The 23,080-nt window shown below is 52.7% G+C and overlaps 3 protein-coding genes across 3 annotated transcripts; 2 read left to right on the plus strand and 1 right to left on the minus strand.

Moving 5' to 3' along the window:
* Positions 1-33: 33 nt before the first annotated feature.
* Positions 34-2,262, plus strand: CSUI_001309 (uncharacterized protein). Its single transcript, XM_068061515.1, has 5 exons — positions 34-227; positions 541-761; positions 1,046-1,557; positions 1,680-1,726; positions 1,927-2,262. Exons 1-5 carry the CDS (start codon positions 95-97, stop codon positions 2,052-2,054), a joined length of 1,041 nt encoding a protein of 346 aa, XP_067926515.1. The 5' UTR covers positions 34-94; the 3' UTR covers positions 2,055-2,262.
* A 1,914-nt stretch (positions 2,263-4,176) lies between these two features.
* CSUI_001310 (uncharacterized protein) lies at positions 4,177-5,809 on the minus strand. Its single transcript, XM_068061516.1, has 4 exons — positions 5,615-5,809; positions 5,122-5,266; positions 4,952-5,005; positions 4,177-4,823 (listed from the first exon to the last, which is right to left on the minus strand). The coding sequence occupies exons 1-4, from the start codon at positions 5,652-5,654 to the stop codon at positions 4,343-4,345; spliced, it is 720 nt and encodes a 239-aa protein (XP_067926516.1). The 5' UTR covers positions 5,655-5,809; the 3' UTR covers positions 4,177-4,342.
* A 1,930-nt stretch (positions 5,810-7,739) lies between these two features.
* On the plus strand, positions 7,740-22,815 carry CSUI_001311 (nucleoporin autopeptidase). Its single transcript, XM_068061517.1, has 10 exons — positions 7,740-8,681; positions 9,071-12,477; positions 12,886-15,696; positions 16,335-16,442; positions 16,856-17,641; positions 17,975-18,153; positions 18,868-19,184; positions 19,940-20,151; positions 21,127-21,840; positions 22,207-22,815. Exons 1-10 carry the CDS (start codon positions 8,543-8,545, stop codon positions 22,498-22,500), a joined length of 8,967 nt encoding a protein of 2,988 aa, XP_067926517.1. The 5' UTR covers positions 7,740-8,542; the 3' UTR covers positions 22,501-22,815.
* The last annotated feature ends 265 nt before the right edge of the window (positions 22,816-23,080 follow it).

The following is a 23,080-nucleotide window of genomic DNA, read 5'->3' on the forward strand; positions in this document are numbered from 1 at the left end:
GAGCAAGCAACTAGATAAACAGCTGAGAAGCAACACACTGCGATCTTTTCCTCCTTTCTTATTAAGAGCGCCCTCGCCAGACTTCCAGACGACTATGGAGGCGGGTTCGTTGCACACTCATGTGTCAGCCTCACCGGAGGAGGACCAACCAGGAACACGGTCGACTGGGCTTCTGACATCGCCCGAGCCGTCGGCAGCGGGTCCATTCTCTCGAGGTCCGGCGAGAGGTGAGTCACCTTCCTCCTCATGTAATTCCAGCGGTCTTCTGCGTTGATTCTGTTTCTTCTTGGTAGCGACGGCGCAAAAGCGTACCTCGAATGCAACGAGAAGGCCGCGGAAGACATCAGCCCTAGTGTGCGATCCCTCGTCCAATCGCCTGACAACTGCAGGGCGAATTCTTCGCGACGGACAGCTAGGATGCCTAGATACCTTCCCCGTGGTCTCTTTACCCGTCACCTCTGTGTCGGTTCCCGCTGAGGTCAGCAGCAGGCCAACCTGAACCTGCTGTATGTAATGCCTCTGTAACACCTCTCTCCGCAGGCGAGCACCGAGTGTTCGGACCTAATGTCCACAGGCGACTTACGTACAGAGAAAGTGCGGAACTCACAGACCGGATGAGAGCTTGGATGCAGTCTGCCCGCTATCGTCCTACAACCGAGGAGATGAATGACATCATGGGCAACAACAGAAGAGCCTTGGGATATGGGAGCTTGATTGGCCTTCTCGCTACAACAGTCATGTCTCGGTCGACAAGCGCCCTGGTACGTCCGCCACCTCTGGGGGCACCTACACAGGGCAGCGACAGTGTGCTACGTCAGTGGGTCAGCTAGTACAGAGATAACCACCGCAAGAGGGGTATCACCGTTTTTTGATACTGTTTCTCTCCATACGCGACCAGGGTAGTTCACTTCCCTCAGCACTCGCAGAACGGAGACGGAACTAACCGCGTGGATTCCCAGGGATGCCCGCAAGCTCACTCGTCGAGCACTCAGCGGCGTTTTGACGTAGTGCACACCATCGGGGTTACGGTGCGTCTTTCCCCCAGGTACCCCGTCTATCGGCGTTTGCCATAGGTACATTGCTCGGCACCTCAGCGCTGCTCCCCGTGTACCGAAGGAGACAATGGGAAACCCTCATGAGCAGGCCGGACTCCAAGCTAGGTAGCACCGCAAAGGAGCTTTTGACAAGCATCCGAGGAAGTCACCTCAATATCGGTAACGCTCGGGAGCCAGCTGCAGCCATTGTCTCTCGACCTGGAGCAGTACCGCACGGAGCAGTCATGGATCCGGCACGCGGTCCGGCCCCACAGGTGTTGGATCCAAGGGAAAAGCTCTCGACAGCTGGGAGGCTGGGGAGCCGTAACCCGGACAGTGCAGGCGTGACACAGAATAGTGTTCGACCGGGAGACATGGGGACTCCGACTGCACCCGGGAGGATCCCTGTACTCGAGAACACCTCAGAGTCTCCTGCATCTCCAGAAGGCTGGAAGCTACCAGAGACACTGGACGCTTGGCAGCCTGTGGTGTTCGGTCACCGATGCACTGCTTGTGACGAGAGGTGAGCGCTTTCAGTTGGGGTGCGGAGTGCTTAGTGCCTCTCATACATTTGAAACTGAAGCCAAAGTAATCTCTGCGTTTCTCACAGACCTGCTCGTCACTGGTTTTTTGTTTCTCTTTCAGTGACCAAATTGAGGGCACAAAAGTGCCTGAAGCGAAACCAATTGCAAGTGAGCGCGCAGTACAGAACCAGATCTGAGGGGGGGGATGTGGACGATACGTCTTCCCAGATTAGCCAGAGCATTGGATGAAAGGTTTCTCTCACTTATACAACTCCCCCTCATCGACATAGATCCGTGCGCCGGGGCCGCAACGAGATTGCGAACCTTCTACTGCAGATGATGTCGCACACCTCTCTTCTGTAATGCAGGTTCACCGCGGTATAAGACGTGGGATGATGTCCGACGTGAAGGACTACAACCGGAGCGACGCTTGAATTCCTGGGACTTGTTACGACAAACTGTGGCTGAGCAAGGGAGCTTCCGTGCACTACGCTAGGCACGCTATCTTGCATGGCGGGTAACAGGTCTGCGCCAAACTGGGGATGGTCGTAGACAGTCTCAGACGCAAACGACATGAAGTACTGTCCGGCCAGCGTTCTCACAAGGGTCACTCATTTTAACTGCTCATCTCCAATTGTCCACATGGGAGCGTCTTTTCATCAGAAGTGAAACATTTGAATTCAAGTAAACGCTAAGTCACGCAGAGCGTCCCCACCAAAGTCTGCTTGAATAAGGCCGCCTTGGTGATGCCCGGAGTGCTCGATCCCCCGGTCTTCTGGGCGTAGCTTGGCAACACTCAGCACATTAGAGAGGGCCTCTCATCGCCAACCGAATAGTGTCCTGACAGAACCGGCGGCAGACCGATTGCCTCCCTGTTTGGGTGCATTTGTCTTTCACAGTAAGTGTAAACACTGCGTCGTCACAGAGGGAGGAACGGCACAGTTTTTCCTCGTTATATTTGCAGAAAGGCACCCAAGGCAAGAAAAGGCCGGGTAGCGCTCCGATGCTATGCAGCCGAAATACTCTGAGCAGCACGTCTCTCGCGTTCAAGAAACGGGTGTAGCCCCGGCGTTGATACCACGAGACAGAAGTGGTCCCGTGTACGGCCGCGTAGCGTGCTGTGAGCAGCGCGAGCCGAGGTTCAGCGTAAACTAGAGTACTAAAGAAGCTAGGCTCCGTGGCCGCGGGACGTAGTTCGAAGGACTGCGCAGCACGACACGTTCCTGCAGGAGCTGCTCTCCTGACTGCGGAAACTCTGCGCGTAAACAGCGCAGTACTGTTCCTGCCCCCAGGAGACATGAGGCGGCCGACACGACCCGGCACAGCTACAGAGGTGTCTCTTTGTCTCCATCCTACAAAGTGTTTATTCATCCAGACAATGCAAGCCTCTAGGCGAATTGTCCGATCAACTGAGGCTTACTGACTCATCCGCTAAGGAACTGAGCAAAGCCTCAAGTTCGCGAAGCGCATCCGCTGGGCTTCCGTTGCCCGCATCCAAGCTATCGTGGACTGCGTCTACTTGCTCAATTTGTTGCTGGGGATTCAGCGCTAGTGCACTTCTTTGGCAAACAGGCTTCTTGAGCAGCGTCCTTACCATGCGGAGCGGTTCGCCTGCGGCCTGGGCTGTACCGCCAACTGGGGGTACTTTCAGTAGACTGGTGAGAGGGGGTATCTTCTATATCGTTCTCACTCTGCGAGGGAACCCAGATGGGTGCTCCGTGGGAAGACCAGGTTGACTTCATTCGCTGTCGCAGGCGTGCCCGCTCAGCCAGTTCATCTGGAAGCAGATTCATTCCAAACACTCGAAGGTATTCGTAGCTGTAGTGTCACCTTCGAGCTGCGCCACCTACCAGTTGTGTGTTCAGATCGTTCCCGTCAAAGAAATCGTGACAGTATTTCTCCAGTAGCGTACCTGCTTCTTGACCTCATGTCTCATATCAAGCAAAAGGCTATTGACATCGCTCTTTGACAGCTGCAACTTCTTAGCGGGTTGAAGCTTCAGCGCAATATTTGGCTTCACGGCCAGCAGCCCAGGTATCTGCTGCTCTCCAGCAGTCTGTAACTGCTCGGTAGCATCGCAGAACAGGATCCAGGAGAGTGAAAGAATGGTCGCGCCGGTGACGATGCGTTTCATTCCCGTCATTTTCTGCTTCGAATACGTGGTCAATCAAGTTCCGCGGACCAGTGATCGAAAACCCGCTATCCGTTAACTCGAGTGACACGCGTCTGCACAGCCCCCGAGGTGTATCATGCGTGGCGGTGTACGTACGCTCCATTCTGTAAATTAGCACGATGTCCCAACTGTAAACCACTGAACTGAGCAGTAAAAGCCAAACTGTTTTGCGTGCTGCAGCCCGCTCTCCACATACGGTTTTAGAAGCGTTATGCAACATGCCCGTGATAACCACCTGTCCTGAAGAGAAGACCGTGTGCCACTGGCGAAGAGACAGACGGAGACCCGTCGCTCCACGTCTTTCATGGTGATATAGCCTGCGAACGGTACTAACTAATGAAATTCTTCACAAATTTAGCGCGACATAAACTGGCGTGACGAACATGATCAGCCAGTCCATCTCTCCCGCCCTGGAAGTCTCTCCTGGAGCTATCACGAAGTGCGCCGACCGTTTCCCACGCACCACGAACGCACCGCAACCTTTGATGCGGTCCTCCGATTTCTCAGACAACTACTCAAAAAAAGAAACTGGAGCCCGGCTAACGCAGCTGGGGGGTGGGGCTGCGCGGCACTGAGCTTGAGAGAAGTGACACGTGAGCCTTCCGCCGTTCTCAGGCCTGCTCTGGTGCTGGACTTTCTGACTGCTGTACCTCGGCCACCGTGTTCGACGGTTGCGCCGCTCCGGCCTGTCTTGCTTCAATTACAGCGGATGACACCGGCACGTGATGCGGCGCGTGTCTTGCATCCTCTCTACTCATCCATGAATTTGTAGGCAGTCTCGCCGCTGCACCTCTGTGGTGACTTGCCGGCACCTCTCGGAGGAACTCCTCTCTCTCTCTCCGCTCCACCTGCGTCTTCTTCTCCGCCAGGCGTTGTAACCTTCTTGAGTGGTGCTTCTCATAGAGCAACCGATCTGCAGGGCAGTGGGTCCCGTCTGGCATATTCACCTGGGAATGCATCATCACCAGATTGATGTTGCCGATGTGAGCGAGGAACGGAGTCTCCCAGTAATAATAGTCAATCGCCGACTGGGGGGGCAGACACTCGTGATTCACATCTGCCCGGGCTGTGGCTTGATAGTAGTCTTGGGGCCTGACAGGCAAACGCAGACCACACAAGCGTGAACCCCACATGGCTTAGCCCTGAATCGATCGCTTCGTCCCCTCACCGTACGTTGGTCTTCTCACTGGTTTGCTAAGCATCCAAGAGAACTCCCTTACCATTGCCACGACTCTTCCATTACCATTCGCGTGCCATCTGGAGCCACCCCGGTCCTGCAGAAAGCGAACAGTCGTCATCAACACAACTGGATGAAAAGAATGAAAATGCATCAGAGACAGCAAACCGATGCCTGGAAGCCCGCCTTCAGCTTTACAAGCCCAAAGCTTACTTGAGCCAGACCCTCATCTCCCCAATTACTTCTTCGGTCGACTTGACTGTTTCTTGGACAGCGGTGGTACCAGCATATTGCAGTGGTGGGCCGGAGAGGTCTTCCGTACGAACAGACGCGAAAGAGAGCATGGACTCCATGTTTCCTGTCCGGACACAACACACATATTGGCGCCGTCTCTCTGGTGACCCGGAGGCGAAACTTCCACCGGATGCGCTGGTGCGGCTGCTGGAGACTGGCCAAACAGTAGCTATTTCCGACGTGATGCCTGTTCTGTGTTACTGGGTCAGTCTTTAAAGAGCTACAGTGTTGGGAATCCTACTGTGCGAGCCGCCCGAACCGACCTCGGAGAACGGCGGCCACCGGCGGGCCTTGGCATGCGAGTCGCATCAGCAGCCGGCAGCAACACAAGAGCTCCTGAGCCGGTTACTGCAAAAAAAAGCGCGTCTGCCTCCACTCGGTTCTGCACAGGAGCGAAAAATACACAACTTACGTGCAGGAGGCTCGCGGGCCCACTCGCTTTGTGCCGCCATTTTGACCGGCAGCTAGCAACAAACAGGGAATGACTTCGTGAGCTTGGACTGGCGCAAAACGCGCTTGGCACGGGAAGAAACCTGCTGAAAGGTAAGGGAAGTGATAAGAGAATGAATAAACACTTGTCGGTGAAGCATACGCTGTACAACAAGATCTTGAATAGAAATATCTTCGCTCAGCGGAGCTCAACGCTACAGCCCAGGAGGCCAGCTCGCACAGGCACCGGGGGCGCCTTAGTGCGTCGCGTGCGAGCCCTGTTTGGGGCTGGCCCACGAGTGGAGCTTCCTATCATCGCAGCTGCAGTTCACCTAGCCGGCCCTTGTCAGACCGTTTTGACACGAGGGAGTTCCCGTGGCGGATGGTTGGAAGAAAACAAGGCGTATTTTTGTAGTATCACGGTGCTAGAGGCGGTCGCACAAGAGGTGCTGACTAAATGAGCAACTTGGCTTTGTGTACAAGGTTCTCCTGCTCCCAGTAGTACGACAGTACCAAAATCCCCGCAAACGCGCGGTCCGCACACAGGGCTTCGGTCCTGACTACTCACCTCGGTTTTTCTTATTGCTATACCAGATAGAGACCTCCGAAAGTGGCAAGCGTACTCTCCATCGACTGACCAGTACTGCCCAACCCGGTTCGCCGTCCCCGAACATTGTCGTGTTGAGGAGTTCATGCTTCGCTCGCAGGGAGCTACGTATGCCTGCGGCTTCACAGTGTACAGGGACATTCCCGGCGGCTGCATTCTGTCTCTATCCCCGGGCAGCTCTTCCTTCAGAGCACACAGCGCTATAAGAGTACTCTCCATCGAGTGACCAGTACTGCCCGACCCGGTTCGCCGTCCCCCGAACATTGTCGTGCTGAGGAGTTCATGCTTCGCTCGGAGAGAGCTACGTATGCCTGCGGCTTCATAGTGTACACGGGCAGCTCTGCCTTCAGAGCACATAGCGCTATCAATTTGTCCTCTTAAGACTAGAGCAACTTTAACTTACGCTCCTCCCTTGGAACAGTGCGGTGGTGGTCTTCGACGGCGCTAATGGTTTTTCTGTGAGCATGTCCAGAACCCGATCCATGGGCCCCCCGAAGAGCGGCCAAGAGCCGGCCCGGAGGCTGCAAGGACACCTCTCCTCTTCTCGCGATTCGGGCTGCCTTAGCTCTAGTTTCGCAGGGGTGAAAAGAAGTCAACTAACCGCCCACTCTGACAGCTCACACCGGTAGAGTACATGGCGTCGTAGTCCTCATCCGCAAAATCTACTTGAGAAAACGAGGCTTGCTAGGAGACATGTAGACCATGCCCGTGGAAACTGGGGCTAGCTACTCGTGATTGTCGGAACATGACAGGCTGCCGGGGAGTTGACTGGACAGATCTGGAAGTTCGACGCCGGAGAGAGAAATAGCTACGCTGTGATTCCGACGGAGTCTTCGCCGGTTTCCGCGGCCGTCACTTAGAAGAATAGGTACGGCTGGGCCCCGGCACCCCTCTGCAACCGCTGTGCTCTGTTCATGAGGGAAAGCAGCTGAGATCTCCAACTTCCTTTGCTTCTCCTTACGCGAGTGCAGGTAATGCTGTTCTTGGTCTGTCCTCGCTCCCGGTCGAGAGCACAACTGTCACGGTGTGGAATTTTCCGTCTCTGTTACTCTGGCGCAGTCCGGTGGCTTCGCGGTGCCCCGGGAGGGGGCAATTACTGTGAGGTCGAGACCCACGCAGCCTACGGAGCGGCCCCGCGCGTACTTAGCAGCCGCAGCTGTAACACACAGCACGGACAGAAAGGCGCTGTCACACCGCCTCCGGCAGTACCCGACAGCAACTTCGCTGCATCGCCCTAGAGAACTGGTATGAGCTTCTCCGTCCCGTGAATGCCGGTCTCGTCTGGCAGCCTTACGCATCTCGAACTCCTCGGAGTAAAGGTTGCAACTGTACCGACAAAGTTCCATGACTCTACACGACGAAGTTTTAACACTCGCTGCGACACGCTGCATGCACACGAGCCTTACACACTAACGTTGTACTGCCTATGGACGGGCGTGGCTCCCGCTCCCTACCAGTAACAGGCACCCAGTTGCATGCTCCGAGTGCCACAATATAATCCAGTGCGAGCACGGAATCCATCCAAACTGTCTGTGTATTGCACAAGCCCGTTACTTCTGCGCAATTTTCTTCGCTTACCTTTTTGCTGGCGCTATTATGTGACGGCTCTCCTAAATTGTCCGGCTTAGCTTGGTGCAGCGCTGTCTTCAGTTACTTCCCCGCTTAGGTTTTACCCAGACAGACCTACTATTCATTTGTGGATCACGAAGTAGCTTCACCTGATTCTTCACAGTGTCCTTTCTCCTACTTGGCGTTTGTTTTTGGAGTTTTCGCAGCTTGATCTCCCGTTGTGTACCGGTCTTCTTCTCGTCCGGCTGGAAGCTCTTGGTCTCTCCATCTCCCCGCAGCGCTCCCTGAACGGTGATTTATTTCCGGCTGCTTGTTTCCTGACAATGACGTACTTCGTAGCCCGTTTGTGACGGTGGAGCGGTGGCCCGAGGACGACTGGCGACCCATATTGCTTCTTGTTTGCAACCGGGCTCGCCTGTACTTCCGGGAAAGCGCCACGGCCCACGCGGACATAGCGGTTGTTGAAACTGGAACGGAAACTGAAGTGCCCGTGCACCGCTGCGCCACGATGACTTCTCGAGGGCGGAGTTCTTGCGTGTCCATGTGTCTCGTGACTGGTTGCGGTACTCTCCTCCTTCAGTCCACTCCGGCGTTGCCCTGAAATTTGATTTCGTCGTTTGAGGCGAACTCGCGGGTCAGCCAGTTTTTTCCGGAGGCTTAGCAATGGCCTTGTAGTGTTGGAGGGTTGGGTGCTTCGTTTTATCGTGATCTCTAGCATACTTTCTGCGAGCCTCCATGTTCTCGACGAACACTGCGAATCCCCTTGGTGGGGGGGGAGGCCTTTTCGGGTCGTCCACCGGCGGAGGCCTGTTCGGAGGGGGAGCTTCATCGACGGGGACGCAGCCACAGCAGAGCGGCAGCCTCTTCGGCGGAAGTAAGTAGGAGGTGCCTGCGGGACTAGCTCCCGACGAACCTACGGCTTTTGGTGTGTATTTGCATCCGGTTCTTCGCGCGAAGTCATAAAAAAGCAAACGCTGATTCAAGATATCATTCTCAAGCGTGGCGGCTCCGCGCTAGCGAGTGTGTAGAATCTTCTATGACAGGGATTGTGGGCGATTTTGCCGTATTCACCGCTTAGACATCACGTATATTCCCGCTACGCTGGGGTGCTCAAGGCCTCGAAGTAGGAGGATTGCCAGCATGTCTGCGTCCTCACACCTCTGTTACGGGTCTCACAGCTTGTCTCTCCTTGGCGTCCGCAGTCGTTGATGTTGTTCGCCTTCTCTTGTCGTTTGCTGCGTTATCTTGCTGCTGTCCGTCCAGGTTTTCTGTCCCAGCCCCAGCAGCAGCAGGGTGGGAGTCTTTTCGGCAATGTCACTTCTGGTGGCTCGTCTTTGTTCGGACAGGCTCAGACAGCTCAACCGCAGTCAACATCCGGAGGTTTGTTCGGATCAACGTCAGGAGGAGGGTTGTTTGGTTCACAACCAGCGCAGCAGCAGACGGGGCTTTTTGGCTCGGGAGTGCTGTCGTCGCAGCCGCAGCAGACCACGTCCACCGGTCTCTTTGGGAGCGCAGGCTCTACTCCAAGCACTCTCGGAAGCGCTTCAACTGTAGGCGGAGGACTGTTCGGTCAGCAGTCAGGAGGGGGGCTATTTGGCTCTAGCAATACCTCCGGGGGCCTCTTTGGACAGGCAAAACCTCAAGGGGGTCTCTTCGGGGGTACGCAGCCGACCACCACATCTGGTTTCGGGTCAAGTACTTTGGGAAGCGCTGGCCAGCAGAGTTCTGGCGGACTGTTTGGACAGGCGCCGCAGCAGTCCGGTGGACTGTTTGGTACCACCACGACTGCAGGAGGCGGCTTTGGCTCTTCCACCACGACAACCGGTTTTGGAAGTGGCGCAACGCCCGGCTTCGGAAGCTCTTCGCTTCTCGGTGGGGGAACCTCCGCCTTGAGTATGCAGCAGCAGCCGTTTCAGCCCCACAAGGTCGACGACGGACTGCTTATGACAATTTGCTATGGAGCTCTTGCGGAGGTCAGCCAGGAGGAAGAGAGATGGAAATTCTATCAACAGAACCGTATTGGTGCCGGAGGGGCTGGGATGCAGACAACAGGAGGGGGATTGTTTGGGCAACAAAGCGCCACTACTGCTTCTGGAGGGGGAGGTCTGTTTGGAAGCGGTGCCACTGGTGGTTCAGGAGGCACCTCGGGTTTGTTTGGCAGCAGCACTCAGCCCACCACGGGGTCATCTCTCTTTGGAGGCGCACAACAGTCTGGTGGCTTGTTTGGGAGCGCAGGCACTTCCACCCAGGTAGGCACAGGCACAGGACTCTTTGGTTCTAATACTGTGCAGCCTAGTCAGCAGCAGCAGACCTTGGGGGGAGGTCTCTTTGGCAACGCCAATGCGGGGACAACAAACACAGGTGGGGGTTTGCTTGGAAGTAGCACACTGGGCACCGGCAATACCAGCACTACCGGGTTGTTCGGCACACCTGCTTCTACGCAACAACAGACCACAGGGGGGCTCTTCGGTCAGCAGCAGGCTTCCCAGAATGCCGGGGGGGGGCTGTTCGGCTCTGCAACCACCCAGCCAGGAACGACGTCGGGCGGTTTGTTCGGCTCCACCACAACTGGCACGACAGGAGGTGGACTCTTCGGATCCACCCAGCCACAGATAGGAGGAGGCGTTCAGACTACTGGTGGCTTGTTCGGCGGTGCTACCAACACAACCGGACAGCAGCCTGGGGCAAGCGGAGGCCTTTTCGGCGGAACTACCGGCACGTCTGGTACAGGGGGTCTCTTCGGCTCGACTGCTGGGACCACCACCGGCAGCGGCTTATTCGGCACCAACACACAGGCTCAACAGGCAACAGGAGGACTATTTGGGGGGGCGAAACCTGCTACGGGGACCACTCCGACAACAGGCGGTCTTTTCGGTACTACCCAGACCGGAACAAGTACCACCGGTTCCGGTCTCTTTGGAGGCAGTTCGTTAGGGACTTCGACGGGGGGTCTTTTCGGGACGACGACAACCGGCACCAAACCCGGAGAAGGCACAACTGGAGGAGGGTTGTTCGGAGGGACAACAACAGGCACAGGAGGTCTGTTCGGAAATCTCTCTTCCAGTTCCTCTCAGCCATCCGGTCTCCTGGGCTCAACACAGGGAGCAGCAGCGGGGACGGCCGGAACAGGACTGTTCGGCTCTACGAACACACTGGGGACCGGAACGGGTTTATTCGGCAGTAGCACTGGTGGCCTGTTCGGTTCAAAGCCTGCAGCTCAGCAGCAGACGCAGTCAGGAGGTGGGGGGTTATTTGGCTCTACTTTTGGCTTAGGGGGGACGACGCCAGGTGCGGCAGGAACGGGTGTGAGTGCGCTCGCACTCTCCGGCGGCGCCGGTACTGGCGGGTTGAATCTGGCAGGAGCACAGGGGTTAGCGTCACCAGGGGGTGTCACGGGAGCTTCTGATCTTTATGGCCTAGCGTCGCTTCTGGGAGGGCGTGTAGAGTTGAAGCTTACTTTGTCAGCCCGTGGTACGGAGGGACGAGACCAGGTTGCGCAGTTACTCTCGTCGCGGCCATCGCTGGATCCGTGTGGCCCGTCTTCGTTCTTAGGGGAAGTGGGAAGAGGGTTCTGGCGGCCAGCTCCGCCAAGATATTGTAGGGGCAGAAGACTGCGGCCGGCAGGCGCGAGGGGAAGTTTGTATGCAGGGTTTTTCTCAGGTGGTGCAGGCGGTTCAAGTGTTTCCTTTTCGCTTCCGGAGGCGTATGTCCAGCGTGCATTCTCAACCGGTCGCGTGTCTCCTGTGACGGAAGAGCCGCTCACGAATGGTTCGCTATTTGGCTCATCTACAACCAAGACACGACAAGAAACAGGAGACGGAGAAATGCCGTCTTCGTGGGTTGCAAGGACACTTCGGAATTCAGCCGCTGAGGCGCTCCTAGTACAGGGTAGAAGAAATGGAGAACAAGAATCCGAGCAGAACTCATTGGTGCCTTGGTCTTCATCGGTTGCATTCATGCGTTCGAATCCGTTCTTTCGACAACAGATCGAAGAGGCAGTGGCGCGGCCACCAGAGACAATTGAGGTACCCAGTTCTAGTACTAGTTCTGACTCGACAAATGATGAGTTCTTTGGCGCAATACCTTCGGCGGCTGCAGGTCTTCCCCCATCACTCCCTGCGCCAGAACCAGCTTCTCCTGATAGGCCTGTAAGCTCTTTAGTCGAAGAACTCCACTCTGAGTACTCTTCCTCTTTGCCTACACATGGTGGTGTTGGTCGCTGTCGTGTAAAAGAGAAGTATCCAACAGCATTGAACCTTTCGGCTGTTCAGACCTTCTCTCTGGCTACTCCTGAGTCAACTCCAGGAAGTTCACCGCTTGGAGGAAGTTCGGCAGGGGAATCATCGGAGAACGACGAGGAAGATGACGAGGAGGATGGCGATGACGACGAGTCTTCGGATGATGATCTCTCTTCTGATCTTCCTTTGGGTGGTTTGGAGTTGCTTGCTTCCCGTGCCCGAGCTCCGATGGATTTGCGGCCTATACTGACACGGTCGGATTACGAAAGTTCCCCATCTGTGGAGGTCTTGAATGGAATGACAGAAGGAGATCTGTCTAGGGTCCAAGACTTCTCTATCACTAGAAGAGGATATGGCACCATTCGATGGCCCGGGTACACCGACTTAAGAGGCATCAATTTGGACGAGGTTGTCAGAATCGAAAAACTCGAAGTGAGTCAAGAGTTGTTGGCGGGGCGGATTCTCCGTCAAGCGGACAGAGACAAATCATTCTGCAGTCTTCTTTGTTCTCCTATGGCTTGACTACTTTAGCGGGGTAGGCCGCTTACTTTTTGTATGCGGCGCATGGAGGAATAACAAGATGCATGGCCATGCTGTAGGGGGAACCCACCTTATGCCAATTCGTGGAGTTCTTTACGCCTGCTTCTGCGAGCTGCCTGGAGTCCTTCAAACGTTTTGCTTTGTCCGGGGGGATAGGTTAAGAGGTGCTTCACTCTCTTCTGTGTATTCTTTTCTTCGGGTCATCCGCAACGAACACCGGCGACTTTCGTCGGATTGTGAAGGTCGTAGTACCCATGATACTTCTTGGTGCAGTGTGTGTTTCGTTTGTCTTTTCTTCAGGTAAGTGTCTATCTCGATAAAGCTCCACCAGTCGGCACTGCTTTGAATAAGCGGGCCATCATAACTCTTCAGAGCTGCAAGCCAAAGAGTGTCCAATCATTAGAGACATTTGCTGCTCTTCGGGGAGGAGAAGAGGAGGCTTACGTTGAGGAGAAACAAAGACAATACATCAGCAAAGTGAGACGGTATACAGAGCGCATGGGTGCTAAGTTTCTTGATCTCAATCTCGTGACAGGAGAATGGACTTTCGAGGTGGAGCATTTCAGTACATACAGATTTCTTGAAGATGATGATGACGATGAGGACTTGGAAAAGGAGCTGAAGACAAAGCTTCAGAAGGCAGCTGTCGAGGGGAGGGGAGAAGTGTACACCGGAGACGATGATTCAGAGTTCAGTGAAGAACACTCGGTTTCTGAGAAAGCTTTCTGTACTTCTTCCCATGGAGGGTTTGAAGGTAAAGAACAAGCCATTCCTTATAAGAGTGATGACGATGATGTTTCTGTGCGAGGTAAAACAACAGGCTTCCCGGGAAGACGGGGAAAGCTTCCCGAGTCATACGGACAAGAAGAAAGAAAGTCAAGTTGGGAAAAGGCGACTACCCCCCTTGGTCCCGAAGACTCCTCTTCAGAAGACACTGAAGAGGAAGTCGATGCTTCCGAGACATCTGTCCAATGCAATGGCTTGAGGGGTGGTCGTAGTTGTAAACGGGTTTCTTTCTATCATCCGCCCCCTTCTGCTTCTCAAACAGATGCTGGTTTGGCGTACGCAGAGCTCTTCGGCCCGGCGAGAAAGGCGTGTCTGGGGCCAGATGGGTCTTTCTCAAGCATTGATGCAGCGCGGATCTCGAAGCCGCGCGACGGTGAATTTGTGAACAGGGAGAAGATTATGAAGGGACACGGTTTGTTTCAAGGCGGGAGGACTCTGTCGGGACATGCAGGAGGATCTAGTGACGGCGAGAGGTTTGGCCATAGCTCATCAAAAGAAAGTCTAACGCAGGAGACAGACCTCCGTCGTTCTGACAGATTTCCGCCTGATTCCGCTGTGAATAGCGTCTACGACGATGTCGGGAATGGCTCTCGTGATAAACCTTGTGTGTCTTCATCTTATGTCACTTCCCCTTCTCCTCTCCGTGCTGAGCCAACAGTGATTCCACGACACTGTCCTTTCCCGGTTCGTTGCGCTCCAGTTATCAGTCACGGTGGTCTTATGGCATTACCCCGTTCTTTTTCTTTCTCCTCGAGTTCGACTGCTTCCTCTTCTTCGAATCCTTCTGTAGTTCAGATTGTCCGCGTTTCTCCCTTATTGCACAGGGATCTTGATTTCTCTCCTTCCGATGAAAACAGCCGAGGTGCCCTTAGAGGACCACCGGAGGTCCTACCTGACCCGACTGACAGTAATGAAAAGGACTGGAACAATACAACCGATAGGAAGAAGAAGGCGACAGCTGAGGGAGAGAGAACAGGAGTCTTATGGACAGTAGGTGAGATGTTTGGGGAAATTATCTCTTCCTCGGAGGTCGAAAAGGAGGAGCTTGAGCGCAAAGCTCTTGTGGGTGCCGTTGAGGACTATGTACTGGCTAGTGAGTCAGGTATCCATGGGAAAGATCATGAACGTGAGAATTTTTCATCCCGAGGTCTTCTTCCTTCGAGCCTTGATAACGATGGGAGAACGTCATTCTCGGGAAAGCGGGCAAGGAAGTTTCCCTTGTCCGCTTCTCTGTCCTCTCTTCCAGTGCCGGTAACAGATCCAAACAAGGGGGGTGTGGTTTATGCAGTAGATACGGCTAGAGAACAAGTGCGTATATTCCAGGATGGTCACGGCGTCAGTAGAACCCTATGTAGGGGATCCATGCCAAAGGTTGTGACGGCGTTCTTAGATGAACTCGCCGCGTGCGACATGGGTGTCACTCAACGGCAAATCTCAAGCGATGAAGTTCATCTCGATCCGTGCCTAGAGAGGGTGGAGACAGGAAAGACAAGAGCGAGGGAAAGAGAACAGGTAGGGGGAGGAAACAGTGACGTTCCCAACTGGTTTTCTACTGCAGTGAAAGGCACAGCCAAATGGTGGCTGATTGAGGGACTTATCAGAACGGGGGGATGTAGTCCAAATAGTGCTTCATCTTCCTCACAGAACAGCATGAGAATGGATAGTTCTCTAGGGAAGAGTATGGATACAGAAGCTGGGTGTGAAGCTGTCCAAAGACTTTTTCTTAGATTACTTGCTTTCTTTGAACGACAACATCGTTCCTACTGTGGTCATACCGAAGGGATGACGCTCCCTCGTTTCACCGGTGTTCTCCCCGGAAGTTTCTCGGGTTCGTTCCCTTTGGGATATACACACTGCGCTTCGAAAGATGCTGGCCTTCTCGAGGCCTCCTATCTTGCTCCATATATGCTCCAAACATGGCGTCTCATGATCGCGCTGATGCTGGAAGATCCACAACATGCAGCAAAGCTTGGTGAGAAGGTTTCACGCATCTCCAGGGCTTTCGGACCTCGAGTTAGTGCAGAGGCTATTCTCGAACGTGAACGCCAAGAGAAGATATTTGACTGGCTTCTTGAAGAAAGCGCCAAAGACGTACGATGTTTCTTTGAGCAGGCCGCTCAGAGAAGTCTTCTCTGGAGTTGTGAGGGGGATGTCATCGGTTCAAGAAAGACTACAATGACAGGGATGGACAGAGGGGAGTCACTTTTTCAGCGTGCGTTCAGAACGGGAGGGGAAGCGGAAGAGGCTTTCCAGACAGCTGTGGCTACAACAGACTTAGAGGAAAGAAAACTTCTTGCCGTTTTTCACCTCGCTGCTGCTGGCCAGGTATGCAGCTATCATACAGAAAATGCCCGGGTCAAAGAAGAACCCGTCCTATTGTTTTGATGTAACATTAGCGAATTTCCTGAGGTTGTTTGTATCTCCAGTGACCTCACTTGGATTTGATTCTTTTTCTATCGCACCCCTTTGTATGCCGTTGAGGTGGAGAACACAGCTGTAGAACATCTTTCGTTGGAACTTTGATTCGGGAGCTGCAGTTGTAAAATAAGGAGGTCCGGAAGAAACACACAAGCATCGCAAGCTGACTGCACAGAGTGCCGCATGCAACCATGTTGAAGGCTCCCAGCCATAGAAAGCTGCGTACTGTCTACCCGCTAGTCTGTCATAAGTCTACCCATTCTTCACATCTCCAGATTGGTTCGGTTCCCGGGGAGTGTCTCTGGTACATACAAGAATAGGGACTATGCTATGTTGTACTGGTTGTATATGTTTCAATGCACCGACAGTCCTATGTAGAGGAAGATACGGTAAGAAGTTCAGTGGAGATACTGCCGAGTTGTGCATGGGTCGCAGAACATTTTTTGTTGCCTTCAATTGCGATGTACGCTTCCACATTGACTGTAAGTTGTGTTGTCGACTCCACGCATTGAGTGCTGTTTACTGTTTGGCCTCATGTCCTTCAGCTCGTTCAAGCTGTTGATCTCTTGTTGCTTCCCGGAAGCGCTCAGCCTTACTACCCTCATCTGGCCTTATGTCTTGCAGCGCATGTTCAACAGTCCTTTGGCAGAGAGGTGAGCGAGCACCCGTGATCTATCCATAGAATGCCACGTACGTCCCGACGTTCTTACATTGTACCTCCACTCGCGCGTTCCTTTCTATGCGTAGCGACCTTAGGAGATTCACTTGGGAGACGGCTTGGCAGTTATGTCCTCTATTCCAACGTTCTCAACTTTCTTTCCCATGCTTCCCTCTCTTTTCTCTCGCTTGCACATTGGGCGCCTATACTATCCCCACAGTGTTCTGCTCGAGTTTTTCAAGAAAGAGTGGCAGGATACCTGAAGAATGAGATGAGTTACAGATGCTGACGGCTAGCAGATAGAATAGGTGGAGCAGATGTAGTTTTATGCACGGGGGTTGTTTGTTTTCATTGATGTTTCTCTGATGTAATGGAGATACTTCGCTGCTTTGTGTTTTCTTCCTTCAGTTTTTATATTGGAATCTTCTCCGCGCAACGACAGGGGACTACTTTTCGCCACCACCGGGTATCCGGCGTCTGTATCATCTTCTTACTCCTGAGCAAAATCCTCCCAGAAGGCAACGCCGTCTTTCGTCGACTTCTCATTTTACACAAGCAAGAACTGCCATTTCAGCTTCTCCAGCTGTAGGAGAAGATCGTCTCAATGAAAAGCATTCAGCAGAAGCTGGAGTCGCGGAGTGTTCCTCTTCGACGAATAGTCAAGCAGAACAAGCACGACACGAGAAATCCTCCAAGGATGAGAAGGGTGATGGCGACGGGGGTGAAAGCACGCGCATCTCTAAGGACACCGCCGCGGCAATTGCCAAGTTGAACGACTTTCTGAACTGGCGACAAGAATTAACCGCCACACTGCTGTTCAATACAGCGAGCCCTCTAGATCGGTCAGGTGTTGCTAGAAGGACTACTGACAGATCGACAGGGAGGCAGAGAAGGAAGTTTACCGAAGGGCGAAAAATACCGATGCATGAGGAAGTAGGAGAAGAGCGTGCAAGACTCACTTCAGGAGCCTTGGAGTGTATAGAAGACAATGTGAGCAACAAAAGGAAGAAGCCGATCGAAGACGGTGGGTACGCTGATGCAGGGAAGGAAGAAGAAGGAAATGCAGATGCTGAAACAGATGTGAGCGAGAACTCCTCGTCTCTCCTGGATGAAGATGCCTCGGTTTATCAGCGAATTCGCATGGAGCTCATCCCCCCTCCTCAGGCACCTGACGCGCCTAGGGATCTAAGACGTGTAAGACAAGAAGAATACAAACGATGCAGATCAGTAAATAAGCGAATATCTCGAGCCGGTATGTTATTCGTCTTCTCGTCAAGTCCGTAACACGTCACTTAGCTGCAGTAGTTGACTAAAGGGGATCAGGGAGAAAAAACGTCCAAAGATCACTCGCGCATACAAGATCAGCTAGGACTGAGTGCAGTCATGTATATAAACATATATGATATTTATGTACGTTTCGTCAGGGGAACGGAAGGTCATTCATGCGGCTGTCACGCCTTCGCGAATGCATGCCACGTATGTAGTTTTTACATCGTTACTTTGAGTGTGCTGTCTCGTTTCTTTCAGGCTTTGATCTACCTCGATCGGTCAAAAGAGGAGAGCCAAAACAAATCAGCACACGAAGAGACATGTGTTTCTTTGTCACGCCGTCATCCGGTTTTCCCGGCACCTCTGTATCTCCAACAGCAAGGACGCGTGGAAGCTGCAAAGAAAGGAATACACGATCTTCAGTATGGCCTCTTGAGGTGAGAGACAGTGCCTGCATCCACGCGGTCTAAGGGGAGATCGACCGTGGTCTCGGCGTTTAGATTTGTGATGGAGAACAGGTCCCTGGGGGGTTTCCTTCATAAGTGAGGATGGCTGGCTACACACACACACCTACGCACCTAGTGGTTTTCTTTCGTCTCCGGGCAGGTCCTCTTGTGTGCTTCATTCGTTACTAGAGGCGAAGAACCTTTCCAGCGCTGCAATCAAGCTTGAGCACATAGGTGCATGGCAGGGACGTTTTATGATGAAAATAGATGACAAAGCGAAGCACCCCTGCGTGTAGGCTATCCCACGTCAATGTGCGAATGACCAGTTATGTCGGTATACTTGTGTGTAGTAAACGTTCTAGGCGACCCCCCCATCCTGCAGTGGGTTGAAACACACGGCAGGCGCTCTCTAGGCAGGCACTCCTCTGTCGCATGCCCTTAGAAGTGGAGTATAGTGCTGTGTCAAGCCTTTCTTCGGGCAGTGCTTCTGTGGACGAACGTCTCGTGGCGGTGTAGCTTTATGTACAGAGGGGCTTCAGTGCTTTCAGAACTCCTGCAGAGATAAGAGACAGGGTTAAGTCTTGAGTCAATGCTAGACAGACTGACCCATACCGCATAGCGAATAGTTGTGCAGCCAACTGTGTTTTTTCTTTCTGCCGGTGTAGTGAACAGTGATGCTTGCTTTTCCCATGTGTGTATCTTCAGGATGCATGTAGGGTTAGGCAGTCTCTCTTCTCTCTCTCTCTTCGACCCTGACACTCATACTCCATACCCCCTGGATTTTTTCTTCTCTTGGACCGGTGGTCTACTGACAGCCCTTCATCGTAGCTTGAAGAAGGTGGCTCAGAAGGAGCTCGGCGTCATCGATAGACAGGAAAAACCCGGAAGATCAACAGTTGACGTTCTTTCTCAAGGAGAGGCGGCTGAGCTACACACTGTGTGTGTCTCTTTCGCTGCAGAGCTGGAGATGGTAGATCAGTGGCCGTGGGCGTGCGCCGCAGTTCTTTTCTCCCCTTTCACTGGTAAAACATCTACGAGAGAATGCTGCCGATGGAATTTTTCTCCGCACAAATGCGGGGTGGCAGTCCGTGTGTGCGTCTCAGTGTTACAAGGTTAGGAAAGTGTTCTGTCAGGGCGTATGCACGTACGACTGGCATGTATTCATGTGTGTAGTAGCAGGGAGTAGAAGGGTAGGTGGTGGCGAAGATAACAACGTTGTGAATTGGGGGCACCGGGAGTGTGAAACAAGCCGTGGGTCTCACAACCTCGTCCGCTGGTTTCTTTGTTATAGCTTTTTCTTTCGCTCTTCTCTTCGATTTGGTATATATTGCGTGTGTCAAAAATGTATGTACGTATTTATGTCTTCCTCTGTGTGCGTGGTTCTCTGTCTCTCTCGCTGTATATAAATAAGCCAAGGTATTGCTTCCCTGCTTGCGAGCTATCGACTGTCCAGAGAAGCACGGTGACAACGTCCGTGAGCTTGTGGTGGCGCAGGAGTCTGAGAAGAGCAGCAGATACATTCCAGAGCTCTAGCATCCAGTAAGAGATTACACCTTCCTTCAAAGTCACGCCTTGTCTGCACGCGACTCTCCCTTTTGTTATTCGCCCTTGGTCTTCTGTAGACGGAATGTTGTCATCCGTGAAATTAAACAAAGTGGCCTTGTTTTTGTGGATTTCTGTAGGAGGAGAGAGTTTTTCCGTATCAATAGCCGACAATGGTGGTAGCTCAGAGGGCGGTTTGCTTCTTCTTTTCATTTGTATGTTGACTGTTCTGCAGAACAAGCACTCGACACAGCACGGAGTCTGATTCTGCGACACGCCGCAGAGTTCACATGTTGTGGGCCTTTAGACGCAGCAACGGGGAGGGAAGTCTTCGAGGAACGCCGTCAGGAGGTCTTGTCTGTTTTGTTAGAGGAGATCGGTTTTCCTCAGTGGTGGATTGATGAAGCCGACGGTCTCTTTGCTTTGAGTCAACACAAATACATGCAGGTAACAGAAAAGAAGAAAGGATCTCTCCCGTTTCTCTTTGCAGGATCCTTGAAGAATTCAGATGGAGATCCAGCATCCCTGTAATACGAGCAACTGCTCTGGGTAGAACCGAGTTTTTACCCTACGTATGCACTTGTTGTGGCCGTAGGAACCACGTGGACTCAGTGTGTGTGGGTGGCGTACATCATAAGGGCAGGGGTTCTGTACCGCTATGAGTTCGGGTGAATTCTGAGTGGTAGCTCTACATGCGAATTGAGGCTGTCTTCTTCGGGCGCCAGTGCTTCTTCTTCGTTGGCTCCTGAGGAAACAAGATTTTTGGGCAGCGAACTAAATGCCTTTGCATAATACAGAAGAAGATGTGCGATGTTTTAATGGATGAACTTACCTCTGTATAAAAGTATCTATTTTATGAAACACGGGTGCTTCGCATTGGTGTCTTATCTCCTCACTCGTACGAGTAGAGGTGCTCTGCATCAACCCGATGGAGGACAGCAGCTCTATTTCGATGTTACTGCGAAGGTGCCATTTTCTTTGAAGAAGTCTCAAGAGAAAGCGTAAACGTGGTCATATCTGCATAGATGTACTATAGTTATATATATATCTGTATTTGAATCAAGATGAGTCATATCTTTAACGTAAAAAGAAGAAGCGCTCCTCTACTTGGAAATCTTTTCTTTCTGTTTCTCTTGTTGCGAAGTTTATGTGTTCAGTGCCATCTACGTCTTTGTGCTGTGGTCGCCGCGTCTTCAACTGAGGATGACTGACGCCTTATCCCTGGTAGACAAGACCGGAGTGCGCAGCATTCCTTTCTGAATTCACGACACAGCTATGTGATAGATATTCTTTAGTTTGCTACGGAGAGAAATGTGAAGTTCTTCGTGCATGCACACAGTTTCTCTTTCCGGAATGACCTCCCCCCCCTCACTTTTTCTTTTCTTTCCCCCTTGTTCCGCGTCTGTTTGTGTTCTTTTGTAGGCTGCCTTTCTCTTCCACTCTGCATACTTGCGTCTTTCTGTTTCCTCCTACCGTGGCTTCCTTGGATCTCAAGTGGCGGCTCCTCTTCGAGCCATTATCTCTCGCAAGTGGGCACCATCGGAGTCTCTCGCTTGTCACCTTCTGCGTCTAGCGGCATCGGCCCTTTTCCGCTGTCTTCCTAGTTTTCTCCTTGCCGTCCTACTTCGACAGATTGAACGCGTCCAGCGCTCCAAACAGCGCAAGTATATGCGACGTGCCCTAGAGGAATGTCATCGTCTTGCAGGGCCTTCTCCCGGAGAAGTCTTTCGCGGAGAACTCACGAGTGCATTGACGGGGGAGTTGAGGGGGGGAGAAGAGGCTTGTCTTGGAGGAGGAGAAGGAGTAGAAGGTGACGAGAGAAATGAATTCGGTAGCTGGGAGAGAGCTAGGCCATTACGAATGTTCGTGTTGTCAACAGAAGGAAAGATGACGGTGTTTCTGGAGATTATTGAAGCTGTACGGCTAAACTTGGGGAGTGGATATGTTGGAGAAGAGGACGGTGGGCAAGAGAAGAGGGGAGACAAGGAGAGAGAAAAAGGAGTGGATGTTCATCAACAGATCATGAAGGATATGGCGCTCACCGTCGAGGCTCGACACCCAGGAGACGTCGATCTAGTACGCCTAGCACGATGGGAACACGTGCTTCGGTGGCTCTTAGATCGAGAGAGGGATCCGGTATGTCTTTTAATCGATGGGTTGTACACAAGGAGTCTGTGCGTTTCTCTAGCTACACAGACAATGTCACTTCCTCCCTTTTTTCCTGACGTCCGTTCCTCATTTGTCCGTCATCTCCAGCACCTCTATTCCCAGCATATGCAACTACACTGACTGTGGGGTTTTTTCACTTCATCGCGAAACCTCTCCCTGCGATTGTGTGAGGATCTCTCAACTCACCGACTGGGTCCACACACGCGTGACAGACCATGTGTCGACAGAAAAAAGCACATTCTTTGCTACTGTTACTCCTACAGACCGGATTGTGCTGGTTGGGTGTGGTTCATCGTTCTCGTACATGTGGTTTCTTCCTTCCTTTCCATTCAGAACGAAGGACATGATGGTTCGGAGGACAAAGGTGAAGGAACGGCTCAAGATGTAACAGAGGGGGGTAGGAGAAGCCGTGAGGTTACTGGCAGGACGGAGAAGGCAGAGCGTCAAAAACAACGCACGGCGGTTCTTGCAGCAAATGCTGAAGAAGAACTGAAGACGATCGAGAAGAAGAGATCTCGTCGTGGGACTGGTTGTTCCTTGTTTTCCTTCCCCTCAATGGAAGAGCTTTCGTTCTGGGTGGCTGTACGAAGTGTTCTTAGAGAAGAAGGAGAGGCGGCGTCTTCGTGAAAAATATGGGAAAAACCAAGCCACTGTGTTTGTCGTGGTCCTGCTTCTTCTCTCTTGGTATGTTCGCCAGAGAGGAGATTCGATACCATAGATGATTGATATTCCTGAGACAGGGATATACAACATCCCTAACGTGTACCTACTCCATGCGTATGATGTATGGATGGAAGGCGATTTGGTCTTTCCTTACTGTGTTGACTGGGTAGGCCATATGTGTGAGGTGCACAAGATGTCTGCTGGCTTCATAGATTTCGATTCGTTTTGCTATCGTCTTCCCTGGCTCAAATTTCTTTACAAGTTCCATTTTTCTCTCCGGTTTACGTTACTACGGTTGTTTTTTCTTGTGCTACATGCACCAGGACTCATGAACGCACACATAGAACTCGTTGTATGTGGTACGTGCCGTACTCACCCAACCACATCTTTGACGCCGAGCTATTGTTTGTCTTCTTCTCTCCTCAGTGAGAAAAGGTGGTGTCCTCGTGAGCGTGGAGGATCTCACGGACCGTACTTGAGGCAGCTGCATATATCTTGCGAATGCTTCCTTCACTCACATCTCTCGTCGCTTCGAGATGATTCT

The sequence above is a fragment of the Cystoisospora suis genome, assembly GCF_002600585.1.
Source record: "Cystoisospora suis strain Wien I chromosome Unknown contig_510, whole genome shotgun sequence".
NCBI classification, from domain to species: domain Eukaryota; phylum Apicomplexa; class Conoidasida; order Eucoccidiorida; family Sarcocystidae; genus Cystoisospora; species Cystoisospora suis.